This window comes from Ornithodoros turicata, chromosome 5, assembly GCF_037126465.1.
Source record: "Ornithodoros turicata isolate Travis chromosome 5, ASM3712646v1, whole genome shotgun sequence".
Taxonomy (NCBI): Eukaryota; Metazoa; Arthropoda; class Arachnida; order Ixodida; family Argasidae; genus Ornithodoros; species Ornithodoros turicata.
The window spans coordinates 9,043,753-9,062,415 of NC_088205.1; the positions used below are offsets into that span (position 1 = coordinate 9,043,753).

The window sequence follows — 18,663 nt, forward strand, 5'->3', positions numbered from 1 at the left end:
CATAAAGAAGCCAAACGACTGCGGCTTCGAAAATGGGCGAGACTGAATTTGCGAACGCTAGTCTGACATATGCGACGCAATTTTACGAATGCCCTGTGGCAATGAATGGCTACAAATGACGCCATTCATTCATTGAATAGTGAAGATGGCTTCACTCAAACGCGGAGCACGAGGCTTTGCGTATAGAGACTTTACTGAAAGAGCCCCGCAACTAAAAATGGCCTGTGGGTTGGCACGCGTATAGCGGACGTTACTTACTTCCGCGTTCATGATTTGACAACAGCAGAATCTAAAGAACGAGAGTCGACACAGTGGTATGGTATGGGAATTGTTTAACGTTGTGTTCGTGTTGCTTCATCCCTCTAAAGTATTATAGGGCACAAACGCAGGAAACTAACAATGTCTATCTCTTATATTGCGCGAACCCTCCCACTCCTATGGTTTCGTTTTCATGAGCGCGGGTGTATGGGCGTCGAGCGATCTTCCTTACATTACTCCAGGGATTTCAGGAAAAGCGTGACTTACAGGGCTGAAACATTTTCATGTAACATCGCAGCTAATTTCGACCTGACTTCAGGGAACGCAGCTTAAATGTGTCTGGTAACGCAAACCTTAGAGAGAGAGAGAGAAAATGTGTTTATTTACAAACGAATCATGAATGATGATGATGATGATGATGATGGAATGAGGATCCCAGAGCGGCACGAACTCCCTTTTTAGCCGTTGGTGTATACGCAAATAAATAAATAAATACAATAAATAGAATAAGATAACGCGACCAACGCACCCAGTAGGCCTGTCTATTCCTTGCTTTTCCTTCCTTACCCCTCGCGTTTTCAAGCAAACGATGAAATACCGCAACCTTTTTTACTATAATTGAATTCACTCCCTAAAACTTCCTCGTTTTCCCAACAGGGAATCGCATTGTTCTTCGCAGTAAGTACAGAACACAAAAATTCACTCAACTACCTCACTCCTCCTTCGCAAGCTCACGTCACATCGCATCAACCTCCTCCCCACCCTCTCCCCCTGCTTTCTACAGACCCTCGAAAAAGCCCTTATTCCCTGGCCGCTCCCTTACCTACCTGCAGAAGGGGAAAGGAAATTGGCCGGCGAACGTACGTACCCACTGCGGGAACTCCGAATCCCCGTGGGTTTCAACGAACGTACGAGACGTCCAGTATCTACCCTTCTTCAACCAATCGATGGTAATCGCGTGGGACGACGACGACGACGACGGTTCGAATATTCCGAGTCCAGGGGGAGAAGCCCACTTATCGGGAAGCCCAGAAATCTCTCGGGTAGGGGCTAGGTGGTAGAGGCGCTGCAGGCCCACGCGCGTATCTCGAGAAATACCCCTTAAAACTACAAAAAAAAAAAGAAGTGTGTTCAAGCTACAGGAGAGGTACAGCTGTGAGCTGGGTTTATCGAACGGTGCTTATCTGCCTTTTCTTTCTTTTTTTTTTATCTACTCGCTTTTGTGGAACTCGCTGTTTAATTCCAACGGAATGAATACTGGGTCGATTTGGAGAAAAAAAGATAAATATATGAATATATTCGTTCATCTCTATTTTTTTTGCTTGTTAGCGCCGCGAAGCAACTGTGGCTATAAGCGGCGTACAGATGTGGACAGACGGAGAGAGGACAGCAGGAAGGAGTGGGGGACAGGGGGGTTAGTATGCGTCCTGGGCCGACTTCAGGGGGAACTGTGCCGACATTCGTCTGGAAAGTCTTCGGAAAACCCAGGGAAAACCTCAGACAGCACAGCCGGTGGTAGGATTCGAACCCACCACCTCCCACTCTACAGCACGACCTTGGTTACTACCAACGAGCGGTCGTTCATCTCTACATTGGATCGGCTACTCCAGCACGCTAGGGCTTCTGGGTTTTGCTACCATGGCCCGCTTGCATGAATATTGAGGAGATTCTTCAAGGGTGTCCTCAATAGCTGTGGTAGTACTTCGGGCATGCCCTACACTCCTCAACACTCCTTGTGCGCGTAGAGCATTGCCGAGGCCGCTGAGGACACCACTGAGGAATCTCCTCAACGTTCGTGCGAGCGAACATGTATAGAAGGACGTGTATTCCACGAGAGTCCTGAGGAAGGAACCCACAGCGTGGGACACTGCGTGCAGATATACGGCTGGCCTGGGCACCGCGTACTTTTTGGGTGTAGAGGGGTCCGTTGGCCTACTATCTGCCCAACGCGCTCCGAAGCCCTCCACGACTTGCTGTGTATCGCGCGCAGCTGAGCAGTACCAGGTCGGTGTCATCCGTAAAATGCGTGTTTTTTTTTGAAAAGTCTGGCTCGCTTATCTTGTCTCTCGCTTGAGCTTGCAGATACGCTTGGGTTTAATTTTACAATAACATCTACGTACGGCACTCCTGGCACGGTAGAACGTAAAGACGTAAGGATCAGAAGGACGTAAAACAACGCCACTCAAGCGCCCATGTACTTTTCCGTAAAAAAGCACATCAACGACAGTCACCCTTTCGACGTTGATGGGCTGCCATGATTCATAAATATGTTCAGCATTCCGCGCTCACACAGATTTGCTCCTGGGGATTAGGGTACATGAGGTAGTTTAACCATAACGTATCACGAACACAGGCATATACTGGAACAAATCGGGACACCAATGTCAAACGTTATACTTTCGTGAACAGCCAAAAAGAGCCATTTTCAAGAACAGCCACGAAAACCCAGCTTGTTTTGGTTGCGTTCAAGCGCTGCCATGTCATCAGTAATCTGCTCCTACCAAGGCTGACTTAATAAACATCGACGAAACAGAGATAGGTCGCTCAGTGGTTAGCGTGCTGGCCATGTCGCGTCGACCCTGGGAGGTACCCGGGTTCGAATCCCGGTGCCGGCTGTGCTGTCTGGGGTTTTTCCTGGGTTTTCCTCAGACGCTTTCAGACATATGTTGGCACAGTTCCCTTAGAAGTCGGCCCAGGACGCACATTCCCCAGGGCGTCAGTCGTGACGTTGCCCACCTACGTGAGGCCGACAACGGCAAGCCCTTTCACCATCACCAGAGATAGGTCACTGACCTGTACATTATTTGTGATTTCTTGGCGTCAAAAGTAAATGAGCGTTCAGGACAACCATACACACACACACACACACATTGGATGATGATGAGGTTGGCGATTCACCGCCGCCGAGGCGGTACACTGCCCTATTGCGCGTTGGGAACGGATGAGGGGATGATGATGGGGAGAACACTTTCAGAGAGCCGTCACCATACCAGTAGACAACCATACAAGGTACTGCAAGAATTCCTTTTAAATATGAGCAGCACGACACTACACACGAACACTCTTCCAGCACCGTGTTGTGTAGTAGCAGGCCGAGAGTGCAGACATAACGCCAAGTTCCATCGCAAAATACAGTCCTATGTCTCCGAAATGGGCCCGTGAAATGAAGCGTACGACTTCGCCGGTACCGTGACCAGACGGACGCCATTGGAGGAAGGCGTTTCCACCTTTCTCTTTCGCGCAACCCATGCAAGGGCTATAATCTCCCGCTTTGCTGATGATGATTGCACGTCGGGGGCCGTCTCCAAACACCCCAGCGGAAGAAAACGCGGATAGAGGGCCTTTCCGTTGCATGCCGGACGTGTAAAAGGATACGGGGACACCCAAGTTTGATTGCGATACTAGTATTGTAGTTCATTCGCTACTTATCGATTGCTGCGGTGATAAACCGACGGATCCTTTACGTTTTGTTCATTCGGTAAGGTAACGAGCGAACCTATCCTTTCTGAAGAAAACACCCCATTCACCATCGTGAAATAAAATTATTGTGACCTTCCTGGGACATTCGCGCATAATGAAAATCACTTTTGATTGTTATTCTTAAAAAAAGCATTGTGATTACATCAGGTGAGCATTAGATCTCTTGTTGCACCTGTTCGCGCAGGACAACACACTGTTCAGGACAAGACAATGCGCGGCCAATTATAACAACGAAAAGCATTGCAAAGCGGCGTTCTTTGAATCTCAATCGTCGATACGTTTCAGTTACTAGTTTAAAAAATCAATAAACAGAAGTCCAATAGATAACGTTAACACGGCCAAGCAAGAAGACAAATACGAAAGGCGAGCGTATATTCCAAGGATAGTAGGTAGGGAAAAAGAGAGAGGAAACAACAACAATGCGAACCCAAACAAAACGAAAAAAGAAGTACAAAAACAGACTGTCTTATCTCGGTCAGGCGATGACTTCAATTGAAGGACATAGAACCATATTCCAGGGCTTTATTCTTTATCTTTTTTTTTAGTTAGACAATCCGCTTCGATGACATTTTCACATGCATCAGTCAAATGTCCGAAGAAAGAACACGGTTTCTCTTCCCACTTCCGCCATTTAGAAAATTGCGCGTGCAGACAACTTTCACTGGCGATACGTCAGAAACTCACAGATGGAGCGACGTTCCCTTTACGCCTGTCTTCCCGCATTTGACGAGGCCCAATGCAAACGAACGTTTTTATCACATATTCAATAGCGCACGACAGCTGTTTGTTTGAACACCCAAGCACACAGAAGACAAGGGCACCCTCTTGCGTTCACAGATGTCAAAATGTGTGTATATACCTGTACACGAAATGGATGTGCGAGCTGACGCCTACGGGAGCAGCTCAGCCACGGGTGATTCGAGTTAGAGCTTTTCGGGGGCGGTCAAGGTCTGCCCGCCGCCGCCGAGATGTCATCTAACTCGAAAAACCTTCGCGTTGAAAGCGGGGGTGCCGCACGCTGCCGCCGCCCACTTGCTTGCAAGGAGATAATGAAATGAGAAAGTAGAAAATTGAAAGGAAAGAAAGACACGAAAAAGACGTAAATGGTTGCTTTAAGTCGCAGCTGTTCGTTGGCACCGGCGATCGAAATCTTCCGAAGTGAAAGTTAAAGCACTGACTTGCTTGGAATACTTATTCTGCTGTTTGACTGTTTGACACGTGTCATATCTTTCCTTCTTTCGCAATAATGAACAAAATCGCTTATCGATTGTAGCAGATCTTTTTGATGCTATCATTATCATTGCGCTATGTATTTCAATCAGTGAACTCGATAGGTGTCCTTTTCTTTTTTTTTTTTTTTCCTGAAAGCGTTTGATAAGGAATGAGATGGGGAAAAAGTTAAAAAAGATACACACTACAAAACAGCGAGTGAGAGAGAGAGAGAAAAAAAAAAAGAGTAATCTGTGTCCTTCGAGGACTAAATGCATCAAAATATATGGAAATTTAGGGACTACTTGCAGGCTTGGGAGTAAATTTCAGGGACTAAAACGGGAAGTAATTACAATCCAGGGGACTAGACGCTGTAATTACTCCCCAATTTACCCTCTCTCTCTCTTCTTCGTCATTTCTTGTTTTTTATTTATTTATTTTTTTTTTTCAGAGTGCAGCTCGATGTCGAAACGTCTCGAGTTCACAGCAGCTCTCTCGCATTCCTGCTGCATTGTTCTCACTCCGGAGCACACTAGCAAGTGCAAAATGGCGATCGGGTCCTTAATGAATGACTTGCGATTATGCCACTTATGAGATACGCGTCTCTTCATAAACTCTCTCCTTGAACCCTATACACAATTGGTTGGCGGCTCTTCGCGTTTTATCCGTGTAACAGCCACCGAAGGTCGCTACACTCGTTTTCCTCGATCTTTTTTTTTTTTCTTTTTCTCTTCTCTTTCTTATTCCTGCGGGCATCCCACGACTGACCCTTGCCACACTGGCGGGCGACCGGGCGGATTTCCAAAGCGTGCACCTACGTCATCGCACGATGCGAACGCACGCGTCCTCGTCTCCGAAACACGATAGCCCGGGAAACTCTATGCTTCCCAGTGCGCGCTCGGCGAGCCCGCGGAGATTATTTGGAAACTCTGGAAATTTTCCTTCGTCGGACAAGTCCAAGGCAATTCGTCGTTGTTATGATGCAATAAAGGCACGCAGTTGGATTCCCAACGGGAACTTCGGAATAAACGGCAGACTTCGGATATTTTCGAATATTTCATAGTGCTATTATACCCCTGTCACACGGGCATTTTCGATCCTGCTCGATCGAACCTGCTTGAACCCAATGCAGATCGGATGGTGCTACACGGCCGCTTCCAAGCAGGATCGAACTTTGATCCTGCTTGACTCAAGACAGTTCCCATAACAGGATTGAGAATTTCAAGACGGCTCGACGGCCGCCATTTGCATCCTCGACCCCGGTGAACTGTCATAACTTAAGAGGGACATGCGCGCGAAGCTACAAATGATGCTTACATCGGTATACGATAAATTACCATTAATATCGCTGTTATATAAGAAACGCGAAATTAATGAGTTCCGTTTATTCATTTGCACAGGTCAACCATTCAATGCGCATTGAAAGTGGCCGTGTAGCAGCGTCAAAACTCGAGCGTGCTCGGGAAGTTCGATGCAGATCGGATTCGAGAAGGATCGAAATGCCCGTGTGACAGGGGTATTAACACTGCGGTTTTACATCCGAATACCTATTCAGAACCGTAAAAGTTAGAACACTTCATCGCGAATAGGATATGCGCTTTGTTTTGCTGGGTTCATATTAGACGCAAACGTGTGCATTGCATGATGTTTCGCATGCAGCGAGGAAGGACCCCATCCTGAACAGCTCAGGTACGTCCTTGAAGAATGCTCAACACAGCACACTTCCATCTTTTATCAATAAGAGAACCCCACGATGGTACCGTTCCGCCTCTTCGTGGTATGTGGCGCAAGGTGCCTTATTTCGAACGCAGACGGCGCACTCGGACTGGTGTTCAACATATTAAGTGAGTACCGTGGGCGAACCGAGCGATATGTGTCTCAAGGTAACCTCAATTATGTAAGACTTCCTTCCGGGCGAAATCGTAACGCACAAGCACCGACATACAAGCGCACGAGCTACGGCAAACCCTCTGATTCGTGACGGCGTCCGCCCATTTCATCGAACGCAGTTTCATCGACGCCTGACCAAGTTTAGGTCAGGAGAGCCTTTTACGTATTTCACACGTTGCCGCAAGAAAAAGCGGCGGCCACCGATTCGATGAAACGTCCATTTTCGACGAAATGGCGTTCGATGAAATGTCACGCAACCATTCGTGACGTACCAGCTGCAGACTCTTGCTTGTCTTCTCGTCTTGTGCAGGCAACATTATAGGATCACCTCGAGCAAAAACTAAGCAAGCATGCATTACGACCCCTTTTTTTTTTCTCTCTTTTTCCTTTTTTGTTCTTTCATTCTCTTTTTTTTACGTTCTTCTGGGTGTGTAAATGAAGCGATAAACTGTTGCATGTCTCCAGCTTTACTGCGTGAGAAACAGCACGTAAACCTCGAAAGGACTGCAGACGCCACTAACGCAATAAAGCAAGTTCCGAAAAAAGAAAACAGAAGACAGCTCTATGCAACCGACACACAGCAAACAGCCCGAAGCAACAACGTAAAGCACGACACTCGCCAAAGTATCCAACAAAATCCAACAAAAACAAAGTGCCCCATCTTGACGTAAACCCCGGCCCAAACTCAATCCCAGCGCGGGCCCAAATTAACCTACCTCATTCGTACACAGAGTAACGCCAACTTTCTACCATGTGCCCGAGTGTGCGAGTATATATTGGCACGAAGGTCTCCACTCCGCATCGATTGAGGGACTGTGTGTCGTAACTGAGTAATTTCATTACTTACGGGGTGCGTGCGATCAACCGCAGGCTTTCGGGGAGTCGGAGTTCAAGAACCTTCAATATATACCGTGAGTCCATTTCAGTTCGCACGTTATTTAATAATGGGGCCAAAGGGAATATAACGTTAGATCGAGTTAGAATCGAGTTAAGCCTCGAACGGCGTCGACGGACGGGGTTTGCTTGGGATGGGTAAGAGAGGGGGTGCAACTCTGTCATGTGTTAGTATTGTATGCGTCATTCATTATATGGCCTTCCTTTGGAACCATTACCGCAAGGCCGAGTAAGTCGCACTTCGTACTCCCCCTTTATATCTGTTTCTATGTTTAGCTACCGCGACCTGCAGCACTTTGTACCAGTTTGTGTGTGCTGCGAAATAACGATGGTATGTTTTGAACCAGACAAAATGAACGGATACAATTAAGCAGAGGAAGCGAGCTGTCAATGAAAAAAAAGAAAAAAGAAAATCTGGTAGGAAAATGTACTTTTACTTCATCAGTGCTTGCTTCTTACTGCTGCATATAATATTGCAATATATACGTGCTCTTGCATGCGCTCTTTCATGTGTCGGCGTCAAGAAAGCGTTTCAATTGCATTCGCAATGAATTATTTAGAACTGAATCTTATATTCAAGTGTTTGGTTGTCGTGACTGCCTGGATCTGCTAAAAAACCAAGATGTCGATTTCCAATTACACTATTTGAACTCATATGAGTTGCATGCGTGCACAAAAAAATGCCAGGGAGATGAGGCACTATCAAAACCTGATGCGGCACAGAATTTGCAGCGAATAAAATGCATGATTTTTCTGTTCCTGAATGCATATTTCGTTATTTATTCTTTCATCTATTATTTTTAGCAGCCATAATGAGAGTGTTTGGACGACATTTTTGAATGCAGCTTAAATTCTCTACGGGGTTTGCAGGGAGGTCGACGGCTTTGTGTAATTTATAACATCACCTACAACTCTGGCTTCAAGGCTGAAGTTATCTCGTTCTCTGTAAAAGAACCAAATATCCCTTCGGCAGCGCGTATTCCACTTCCCGTGTAGGGTGCGGTGTTTTTCTGTATCCTCTAGGCGAAGAGAAGTTTCAACATCCCGTTGCAATTTTACGACAGGAACAGGGAGTCTGTCTCATAAGTCTGTCACACTCGTGAATCATCATATCGGCGGGGAAAGTGGTCGTCGTTCAAGGTTTGCGGGAGTCCAATCCGAAGAAGAAAAATGACGGAAGAGGATTTCGCGGGGCGAATATGTGACAGTAAGTACACATATTTTTGCAAAATTTTGAAATATGCTTAGAAATAACGTCTTTGATTCGTTACTGATACGCAGTCGAATAGAAGTAAACCACACCCAGCACACAACACGCAAGCTTCCCGCGTTGGGCTTCGTCCGGGGAAAAATATAATATTTTTTTCCTTTTCGAACGTCGATTTCAAAGTAACGTTAATAATAATATCTTTATTACCGTGCCCAAGAACAGCAAAATCCTTAATAATAATAATAATAATAATAATAATAATAATAATAATAATAATAAAATTTATTTTCCCATTCAGGGCCGCCTACGCCGGAAGACTTGTTTCACTGGGCCTGTGGCAGTCAAGACATTTTTAAATTTTTTATTAAAAATTTTGACATTTAGGTTAATAATAATAATAAGAAGAAATAATAAGAAAAATAATTAATTCAAATAATTCCAATTTATTAATAAATAATAATAATAACGTTTTATTGGTGCAATAGTTTACGTAATATGTTTGCGAGATGCACTTCATCACAAGTTACGTCTTGTAAATGTAAAAAGTGTATAGTCACAGTCGCTGCAAGCCTGTCACTCATTCCTTCTTCTTCCTTCTTTGTAGGGGGTAAGAGTTGTCAGCCACAGTCAACGTGGACATGTATACAGTCGCGATGTCGTCTGCTTCACTCAATCGACGCAGACGATTTCCAACATAGGCTTTCTCTGGCTACTAGCGGCTACTCATGTGGCCAATGGCGGATGGTTTCTATGGCTACAGCCGGTGAAAGTACGTCGTGATTGGCGGACTCGAGTACGCACGTTGTTCACGCTGGGTGTAGTATAGGCACCGACTGCGGGGGTGCTTGGGGGCATGAGCCCCCCAGGAACTTTCCGAGGGGGGGGGGCAGGCCCCCTCCGGAAAGTCTAATCAGCTGACACTCAAGATGAAAGCTTCGAGGGATATACTAATAATCGCGGGTTTCATGCGAGTAATTATGAAAATCCTGTAAAAATGTGCTTCACAGCGTCCCAACACGAAATTCCCGACACCATGCCCGACCTTTGTGCATGAAAGGGGGGGGGGGCGTTGTGCCCCCCAGTTGAAAAAAACACCAGACCGGTCTGGTGTTTCCTGGTGTATACACCAGACCAGTGTGGTGTGTCCTGGTGTATACACCAGACCGGTGTGGTGTGTCGTGGTGTATACACCAGACCGGTGTGGTGTGTCGTGGTGTATACACCAGACCGGTGTGGTGTGTCCTCATATATACACCAGACTGGTGTGGTGTGTCCTGGTGTACATACCAGGCTGGTGTGGTGTGTCCTGGTGTATACACCAGACCGGTGTGGTGTGTCCTTGTGTACACACCAGGCTGGTATGGTGTATCTTAGTGTACACACCAGACTGCTCTGATGCTTCCTGGTGTACACACCAGGCTGGTGTGGTATCTTCTGGGGTACACACCAGGCTGCTGCTGTGTAAATGCCAGGAAAAATGCCGTTAGATAGATTCATTTTCGCACAAGTTCGCCAGTGCATTTCGCAGACAGCAAAGTTTACGTCAGTATATATATACCACGTGCACTCAAAGGCTCCCAGCAGAAGTTTCATTCAAGCAGCCTCTTCGTTGCAGGTGAGGGTACAAAATCCTCACATATTTTTGGTCTCACTAACCTTTTTCATACAAGAGAACTGCTGAGAACTCATTGGACAAGTAAACAAGTTTAATATGAAAAATAACACAATACATGTATATGCATCATGCAAGGAGCAGGCTCAACTAGGTAGCAGGAGATGGTACAAAATGCTGGCATATTGTTTGTCTCACTAACCAGTTTTTAACCTTGTAAATAACTTGTAATTTAACCTTGTACGTACAAGATAATTATGGGGAACTCACTGGACAGGTAAACAACCTTAATATGAGAAAGAACAATGAATATATAGACTACCAAAGCAAACAGAACAGCAATTGTAGAGCAATTATTTGGACATTTAGTATGGCCTGTTATCAAATAAATCGAGAAAATAACTCTCATTCAGTGCCATCAGCTAGAATTACTGGTATTGGTGATCACCCAAAGTGTCATTTTGTGACTAACATGGTTAACAATCTTGCTACTCTTCAGAATTTCGCATAGAATTATATCTGAGGTGCTGCTTATGGAGATGAGATTTTATGTGCAAATAACTACCTACCTTCACATATACTAATCCCTTTCGTAAAGATTAGGAATTTTTGCAACGTATGACTTGCCGTGCACAGACACATACACACATGGAGAAAGAACATCAACATCATGAAGCAAGCACAGGGCAACATTCGCAGGTGGATGGTCAACATCGTAAAGGAAAGGCAATATACACTCCACAAGAATTAATTCCTGGCACACAAGGAGAATAGTGTCCTCTGCCACAAGAATGCACATGATCCTGCACAGTCTGCCATCACTGGCTTCGATGTATTCGGTGCACGACTTTTCTGTCCTCCGATATTTGGCACTATGGATGACGACCCCCTTGATCGTGGCCCTGAGGTATTCACTTATTGACTCCACGTGTCCTACTGTATTTACAACCAAGTCTCGGATGCATGTTTCCAAATTAGATACAGGTAGCGGGGTTCCTAACACGCCTGACTGATGGTTCTTGGTTTTCCTCCCAGAGATTAGCTGAAGCTGGTGTTTTAGAAAGGGTGACAAATCCACAATGCGTGTCAGTGACTTCAGCACTCCTTGCATGATGCACCTCTCTGCTATCTGCTGTGGCACACCTTTTGCTGCAGTGACAAGCTTTAAGATGTCGCCATTTCCACCCTCGAAAGGAAAGGTTGACGTTGCCCACAATGGTCCGGTCATCTGCACAGATTTTGCCAGATGAACAAGCTGGTGAACATTAAATGTAAAACTGCCCTTGCCGTACAGAACAGGCATTTCCTGAACAAACTGCATTAGCAATTTGCCCGCAAGTACAATGTCACACTCCATGACTGTTGTTTTCAGCAGCAGGAACACGCTGTGTGAGAGCAAGGTAAAATGAGTTAGGTATTTGTGCGGCAGAATCCCTTGTAGGCAGGGCACACCATAGTAGAGAAGCCAAAATTTCCATTCTGTCGCTTTCCAAAATGCCCTCTCTGTTAGGGGCCGAGGAGTCCTTGTGAAAAAGATTGGCGGCTGAATCGTCACAATGCGCCGGTTGAGCTCCTTGATCCGGTTCCCAATATACCACACACTTCCAGTGGAACATAACCAGAGCTCTGTTAGCTGGGAAGCCACACCCTCGAGAACACAGTGTAGGTAATCTGGGGGAAATCCCCACACCAAGTCTAAGGCACATAATTTGGCTACAGCTGATGGACCCTTGATGCCATCCACAGGGTAACCCCTTACAGCTGCGGCAGTCATTGCACTCACAACCATGTCAGAAGTCCTCTCGATCATGTCGTGGCCTTCAAATATGTACTTCACTGTTCCTGGAAAGATGTGCAATGAGCAAGTTTTAGACAACTGAGAGCAAAGAAACCAGGACTAAGACTGATATAATTAGCAGTATTCTCACCATCAACAAGTGTGCCTTTCTGAAGACACCAGGAGCACCCATAGTATCCATTGAACTGTTTTGCGTTCAAAAGGGCAGCACGTGCAGGTGAATCAACACAGCAGGACACTATCCTAACTGCAGACTGCACAGTTTGGCCAGAAAAGGACCATGCCAGCTTTCCAACCGTGTTAAATTTCTCAACAAATGTTTTTAGGTACAGGTGCGCAGGCGGGTGCTCCTTAGCAAACCAAACGGCTGCAACCAAGATGTTCTTCCATCGGTATGGAACGGGCAGTTCATTTAGTGACACCTGTATTGGCCAAACAGATCCCTTGCTTGATTTGAACACAGGAGATCCATCGGTGTTCATGGTCAATGTCAGGTCGCACCATGACATGTTATTTTCACTTCGAACTTTTCTGTACAGCAAGCCATCGGTAATGTCTCTGTATGCTCCTTCATGAGGGACTGTCGCAATGTCCTTTAAATTCTTGCCTACTAGTTCACCCGTGGCCTTTAACAGCTTCAGCAGTTGTAGTTCCAAGTCCAGTGTGATGAAAAAACTTCCTTTTTTCACCTGTTCTGCAGGGGTCACTACATTTTCACAAATGTCGCAACGTTGAAATCCAAGTCCACAGTCTCTAGTAAGCAGCTGACATGTAGGGCAGTAGCCATGGACTTCCAGAACCTTTGATCGCTGTAGATTCCACAGTTTCCGCAATCCATACTTGGAAGGGAAAACCTCTTGCCCCAAGATCGCATTTAGAAGTCGCAAAAGTCCATCGACCTGTGTCCATGGGATGCCTGCAGCCACAATAAATGCAAGGACAAGCAGCATCGCCTGCAGACGAGTGGTAGCTTGGTTGGGCAGTATTATTTCAGAGTTCACTCTGATGAATTCTGCAAGATCAGCATCAGGATCAGGAAGCTCTGCACATTCGGTGGTGCTGTCTTCTTGTGGCGTCCCATCGTGGAGTGAGCTAATGCTTTCTTCATTGTCAAGAAGGCTATTTTCAGATGCAGGGTACTCAGGTTGAAGGTGTTCATGTTCTTCATGGTCTGCAACACGAGGAGTAGCTTCTTCATTCGCCCCAGCATCTTCACAGAGCTGCAAGAAAAAGCGAAAGATACCTTGGCAGTGAGTGACAGTGAGCGAGTTCGTGAACGTCCCACGCTAATTCGCACGACCATGTGCGATACTGACTGTGCGAAACGTGCATGAGCAGCGAGATTAATTTATAATGTAGCGTCGCAGCGGCGGGTACAGACCGGTACAGCGGGTACGGTACTAGCGTACAGCCGGTAACAGTGGGTACAGTATTAGAAGCGCTAAAAGGATAAGGAAAACAGACACTTACTTGTATTCGCGAGGCTTCGACCGCTGCCGACACTTCTTTCTGTCGTTGACTCCATACGGTTTGCCGAGGTACCTTCGCTGAAGACGTCCCTGGCTCTAAGTAGGCGAGGTATCGCCTTTTCGAAGGCATGACGTACTTGTATCTCACAGTGAAACAGAATGTCCCGTCGTGAAGATAAATATTACGATTGACGCGGTCTCTGCGCCTTTGTTTTCGGTTTGTTGACACGCAGGACCGTCCCTTCTCTGTATAGCCCCGACAAAATGATAGATTCTCGGCTGTCGTGCCCGCAAAAGAAAGCAAGAAAGCTGAACAGAACAGACACCCAAAAGCACCCCATGAAATGTATTAAGCTACTGAAAAGAGATACCACATATTGTTGCGTAAAAAGTTTTAACCCGCACGCGTGCCATGTTATGAAACAGCGTACCAAATATGTTTTTTTTTAACTGGAGTGCAGCGCCACTTGAGCGCAGTGGCCTGCTCGATGTCACGCCTGTGTGCCCAGATTGCACATGTGCTTCTACCTCGTGGTTTCCGTACATTAGACGCTCCGTGATGCCGTATTTTGTTTACGTAAAGTTTTTGTACGACGAGGTTAAAAAGGTTACCACATCGAAGAACGTCAAAGCGTTCAACCCGAGCCACGTTGATGACTTCGAACCAGGATGTACGTATAGTGTGTACTGGGACGGAGACGACAAAACACGAGGAGGGTACTATGACGCTGAACTATTACACATGACAGGTAAGCCTTTATTCCTTTCTAACGCTGACTATGATAAGATGCACGACCGTGAAGAATACTTTGATCTAGCGTATTCAGTGAATCAATACAGCTGCTTTTGAAGAATAGCAATATACTTAGTGACAGATGCGCACGAACAACTACAGCTGATTCATTTGTTGTTTCATTAATTAACTGGATAAGAGCAGTTAGAGAGTGACATATGCTCACGTCGAAGGTAGGAGGACGCTTATTAGGATGTATACATGGGTGCTGGCGGCGGTTGCGCACGAACAATTTGATTGATTTATTTCATTCGTCAACTCGGTAAGAGCAGTTAGAGAGTTCATATGCTCACGCTGTAGGTAGCAGGACGCTTTTTAGGATGCATCCGTCAGTGCTGGCGCGAGAATTTCTCATTAATCGGCGTCGTTTTTAAACAGTCGCATTCGTTGACAGGCGTTTTCATCCCCTGTGAGAGTACCGACGGAACTATTAAAACACTTGTCGGGTGGTGGACGCACGTCAGGCAGCTACAGAGCGCATGCAGTGTTAGTGGTGTAGCCAAGCATCTTGATTCACAGTGTGCCACGTTCCGGCAACTCTTTTTTTTTTTTTGCTTCCATTATTTATTGCAGATGCTTAATATTTTTAGAGAAATACAAGTGTGATATTTTCTGATTTCTGCAGAGAGTAAGGACGACATGGATGATTTCATTGCTGACCAACGTCACCGGCTTGCATCCAAAAAGAAAGCACAGCAGCAACACGTAAGTTGTAATATAATCTCCTAACTGAGTGGATAAGTTTCTCTGCCACGTGTAATTGGACAACAATCAGTCACGAGGAGCTGTACCTGTATATCCATTTCCCACTCAGGTGTTCAAAAAAGTGAAAAAGGCCCGTGCAGCAGCAAAAAGTGCCGTCATGGAAAATCTCCTAAATGATCTCTCAGGGGGCAAGGACAAGCAACTTCGAGAGGAGGTAACGGAGCTAAAAATTGAAAATGCCAGACTTCGGAAGCTAAACATGCGGCTACAAGAGGAGCTGCTTCATTACATCTCCAAACGACGTGATTCCTATGGTATGCAGTTTGTACCTACTCAGACTTCATTGAACAATTATGTGCTTATGCTTGTGTGCCTGACTGCACATAACGTGCCACAACTACTGGTGTAGTAGCACACGAAGCAGTGCAATGTTAGCAAAATAATGTAGCGTTGTACTAGTAGACAGAAAGGCAAAGCAGAGAGGGTATCGATGCAGGGATATTACCTAGTTAATTCTATTGGCTATGCATGGTCTCGGCAGATGGGAAGACACAGAACAGCGGTAGCAAGAGAACAGCAGCATTTGAACCACATGTTGACAAGAAACAACGTAAGCAGCCACCAGGTACATGGACTTTTCGGGACAATTATGTGTTTATGCCTGTGTGCCTTACTGCACACAGTGTGCCATAGCTACTGCTCTAAAAGTGCACGAAGCAGAGAGAATACTGTAGATATTACCTGGTTAATTCCAAAGACTGTGCATGGTCTTGACAGATGGAGAAGCACCAGATAGCTGCGGCAAAAGGACAGCAGCATCTGAACCACACTTCGACAAGAAGCAACATGAGCAGCCACCACGTACGTGTGCTCCTGTTGAACTGACAGAGGACCAGTGGGACCAGGACTATTCTGCATCAGTGGGTAACCTCCAAGGATTGTGTAAGTACAGTGAGTTATTCACTCCTTCAGCTTTACCAGAAACTGCAGTTCCCATTGTGTGTAATATGCTAAAAATCTGATTTGACACTGGTGAATGTTGCCCTTATATTTTACCACAGTCCCTTGATAGCTTCATGGTCACGCACCTCCTCCGTAACTCTATGGGGAAGCTTTGCCCAGAGACTGGAGCGCCCGCGTGGTGGCGCAGCCATCGGAACCCCGGAGGGGAATGCCTGCATCTGCCAGTGCAGTACACATGTTTCAATTGTTGTCGCGTGATTACTTCGTACTAGCTTGGAGCTAGCTAGTTTGAAGATAGGAGAGTCACGACAAAGCATCCGTGGCACTCGAAGTGATCAACAGCAGCCTTCCGCATGAAATAAGGCCGAACAGAGAACGATTATTCACATTATAGCTGCTGCAACGTAGCAGGAAGCCATCGCAGCAAAAATCTTTTAGTTAGGAATGTTTGGAAAAGCAACACTGCATCTGCCGTTCCGATGAGTGGCCCGGTCGGGAGATTCTACCGGGTTCCGATCGCAGTCCAGCCACGTGGCTCCCGTTGTCCCTGGCCCAACTTTTTGACGTTGCTGCATGACCAGAAAGCTGTGAAGGGACCGTGATTTTACTTACATAATTGCTAAGAAGCACTGGGTGGTCGGTTCACAGACTAATAAATAATTTGATCTGAGTCTGTTTCCGAAACATTTTTTATGTGCATTTCACTTCTTGAGCTTTTATCTTTGCAGCACCTGGCCCTCTCGAGAAACCTGCCCTTCCTGAGTGTGCAACTCTACCTCCACTGCGCATTGACGGACAGGAGACAGTAGCAGCTGGCACCGCTGCCCTCCTCAATGACGATGGATGCAGCAGCACTGAACCTGCGTCTGCACTGTGCCAGGAAGGTGGCACATATGCTACATTCTCCTACACGGAGGATTGTAAGGTGAGAGCAGGCACAAGCTGAATAACGTCAGAATGTGGTCATTAGCTGGTCATGTCTCCTAAATCGTAACCTAATTACCAGCTCCTTTAACATAAATTTTGTTCTAATTCACAGATGCACCTTACAAATGGAGTATTCATTAGCAAAGTTGCCTATGAGACCCTAATGGGAATCACCAGAGACTCCCACTTTGTGAAACGAGCCGCCTCCGCTATATGGTCGGTGGAGGTTTTGGCTCAGAGGAGCTTCACGGGGACCCTATCGAATAGGTTCCTGGCTGAAGGAGGAGAGAAGGCCCCTCAGAAACCACTGACTCCTCATAAAGTGGAAACGCTAAGAGGTAAGTGCACCATATTACCATCTGCAGGTTCCATTATTGTACAGTGCTTCCCATAGCTAAGGTATATCCAGGGGCAGTCTGTGTCCAGAACACATAGGCAGAAATGTAAACACATAGTGAAGCTTTAAACTGTGTTATAAAACACGAGCTTTCATGCAGTGGTCAGGTGTAAAGAAAGGTATGACATCACAAACAGTATATGTGAACCTGTCGCCCCCCATGAGCCCTGTTGGAGAGGGTGGGTGGCCAGTCAGGTCTTTCCCCTGCCTTTTCTTTTTTTCACATGCTGGTCCCCTACAGTCTCCCACAGCACTCATGTGGGGTGATACGTTTTGTGTGTCATGTCATACTTTTCTTTGCACCTGATGAAATGCAGCCATGATGAAACCTTGATGTGTTCGCAATTGAAAGCTTCACCGTGTGTTTACATTTGTGGCTGAGGGTTTCCGAAACCAAGAAGAAAAGTAACCCATACACATGCTTTTACAGCCTTCTTCAATCATTATGCATCAAGAAGGGGCTACACGGAGGAAGAGACCGCTACAGCAAGCAAGAAGATCAGGCTTTGGCTTTCGCAGAAGACATCCGAGCTGAGACGCAGCAGCGCCAAACCGGCCGTGGTGCGGTCACTATCACCCACTCTGACTGACACCACTGGAGGTCCCAAATAAAGAGCCAAGTTTAAACATCTAAGAGCTAGGTGTTCTCTTAATGTCCTTTGTTGCACGTTCCAGTGCAAGCTACACATACGAACAGCATAAAATACGCTCTATTGCATGCAAAAGCAAGCGTTTGAAAATAGCCTGCATTCACACACTTCATTTGGGCACCATACGTCAGTACACGCCACGTACACCAACACATCGGTACACACCAGGCACGGTAACACATCAGGATACGCCAGGCACGGCAGCACATCAGGATACGCCAGCACGGTCACACACCAGGATACGCCAGCACGGTCACACATCAGAGCACACCAGACCCGTGTCTGATTTCCCGCTCTGGTGTGAAAGCAAGAAACACACCAGACCGGGTCTGGCCCCCTCCGGCAGATTGAAAACTCTCCGCCTATGATACAGTGTGCACATGATGCAATCAACCACACCTATCAAAG

At 46.3% G+C, this 18,663-nt stretch overlaps 3 protein-coding genes and 1 long non-coding RNA gene across 12 annotated transcripts in view; 2 read left to right on the top strand and 2 right to left on the bottom strand.

Annotated features, from left to right (window-relative positions):
• LOC135393968 (uncharacterized) overlaps positions 1-18,663 on the bottom strand; it is a 256,551-nt gene that overhangs the window by 85,245 nt on the left and 152,643 nt on the right. The gene's annotated exons all lie outside the window — the stretch shown is intronic.
• LOC135393967 (uncharacterized) lies at positions 7,518-10,961 on the top strand. The gene is made up of 4 exons (XR_010422733.1): positions 7,518-7,748; positions 8,079-8,148; positions 8,796-8,938; positions 9,546-10,961. It is a non-coding gene; the product is annotated as an uncharacterized LOC135393967 (long non-coding RNA).
• On the bottom strand, positions 10,630-14,100 carry LOC135393965 (uncharacterized). Its single transcript, XM_064624357.1, has 3 exons — positions 13,822-14,100; positions 12,482-13,571; positions 10,630-12,395 (listed from the first exon to the last, which is right to left on the bottom strand). The coding sequence occupies exons 1-3, from the start codon at positions 13,948-13,950 to the stop codon at positions 11,134-11,136; spliced, it is 2,481 nt and encodes an 826-aa protein (XP_064480427.1). The 5' UTR covers positions 13,951-14,100; the 3' UTR covers positions 10,630-11,133.
• Positions 13,682-18,239, top strand: LOC135393966 (uncharacterized). Of its 2 annotated transcripts, none has more exons than XM_064624359.1 (8): positions 13,682-14,569; positions 15,239-15,318; positions 15,428-15,632; positions 15,860-15,928; positions 16,096-16,260; positions 17,010-17,206; positions 17,321-17,546; positions 18,036-18,239. In XM_064624359.1, the coding sequence occupies exons 1-8, from the start codon at positions 14,257-14,259 to the stop codon at positions 18,215-18,217; spliced, it is 1,437 nt and encodes a 478-aa protein (XP_064480429.1). In that variant the 5' UTR covers positions 13,682-14,256; the 3' UTR covers positions 18,218-18,239. The 2 variants fall into 2 exon arrangements, with proteins under 2 accessions (XP_064480429.1, XP_064480428.1); XM_064624358.1 differs by having other exon boundaries at positions 13,686-14,569; positions 15,860-15,943.

Bases quoted from the DNA above. Each gene is read 5' to 3' on its own strand.
- LOC135393966 (XM_064624358.1), top strand. From the start codon at position 14,257: ATGTTTTTTTTTAACTGGAGTGCAGCGCCACTTGAGCGCAGTGGCCTG. The intron at 15,944-16,095 runs GTACATGGACTT...TGGTCTTGACAG, and splicing joins ACAACGTAAGCAGCCACCAG to ATGGAGAAGCACCAGATAGC. The intron at 17,547-18,035 runs GTAAGTGCACCA...ATGCTTTTACAG, and splicing joins TAAAGTGGAAACGCTAAGAG to CCTTCTTCAATCATTATGCA.
- LOC135393965 (XM_064624357.1), bottom strand. From the start codon at position 13,950: ATGCCTTCGAAAAGGCGATACCTCGCCTACTTAGAGCCAGGGACGTCT. The intron at 13,572-13,821 runs GTAAGTGTCTGT...TTTTTCTTGCAG, and splicing joins TCGAAGCCTCGCGAATACAA to CTCTGTGAAGATGCTGGGGC. The intron at 12,396-12,481 runs GTGAGAATACTG...ACATCTTTCCAG, and splicing joins GAAAGGCACACTTGTTGATG to GAACAGTGAAGTACATATTT.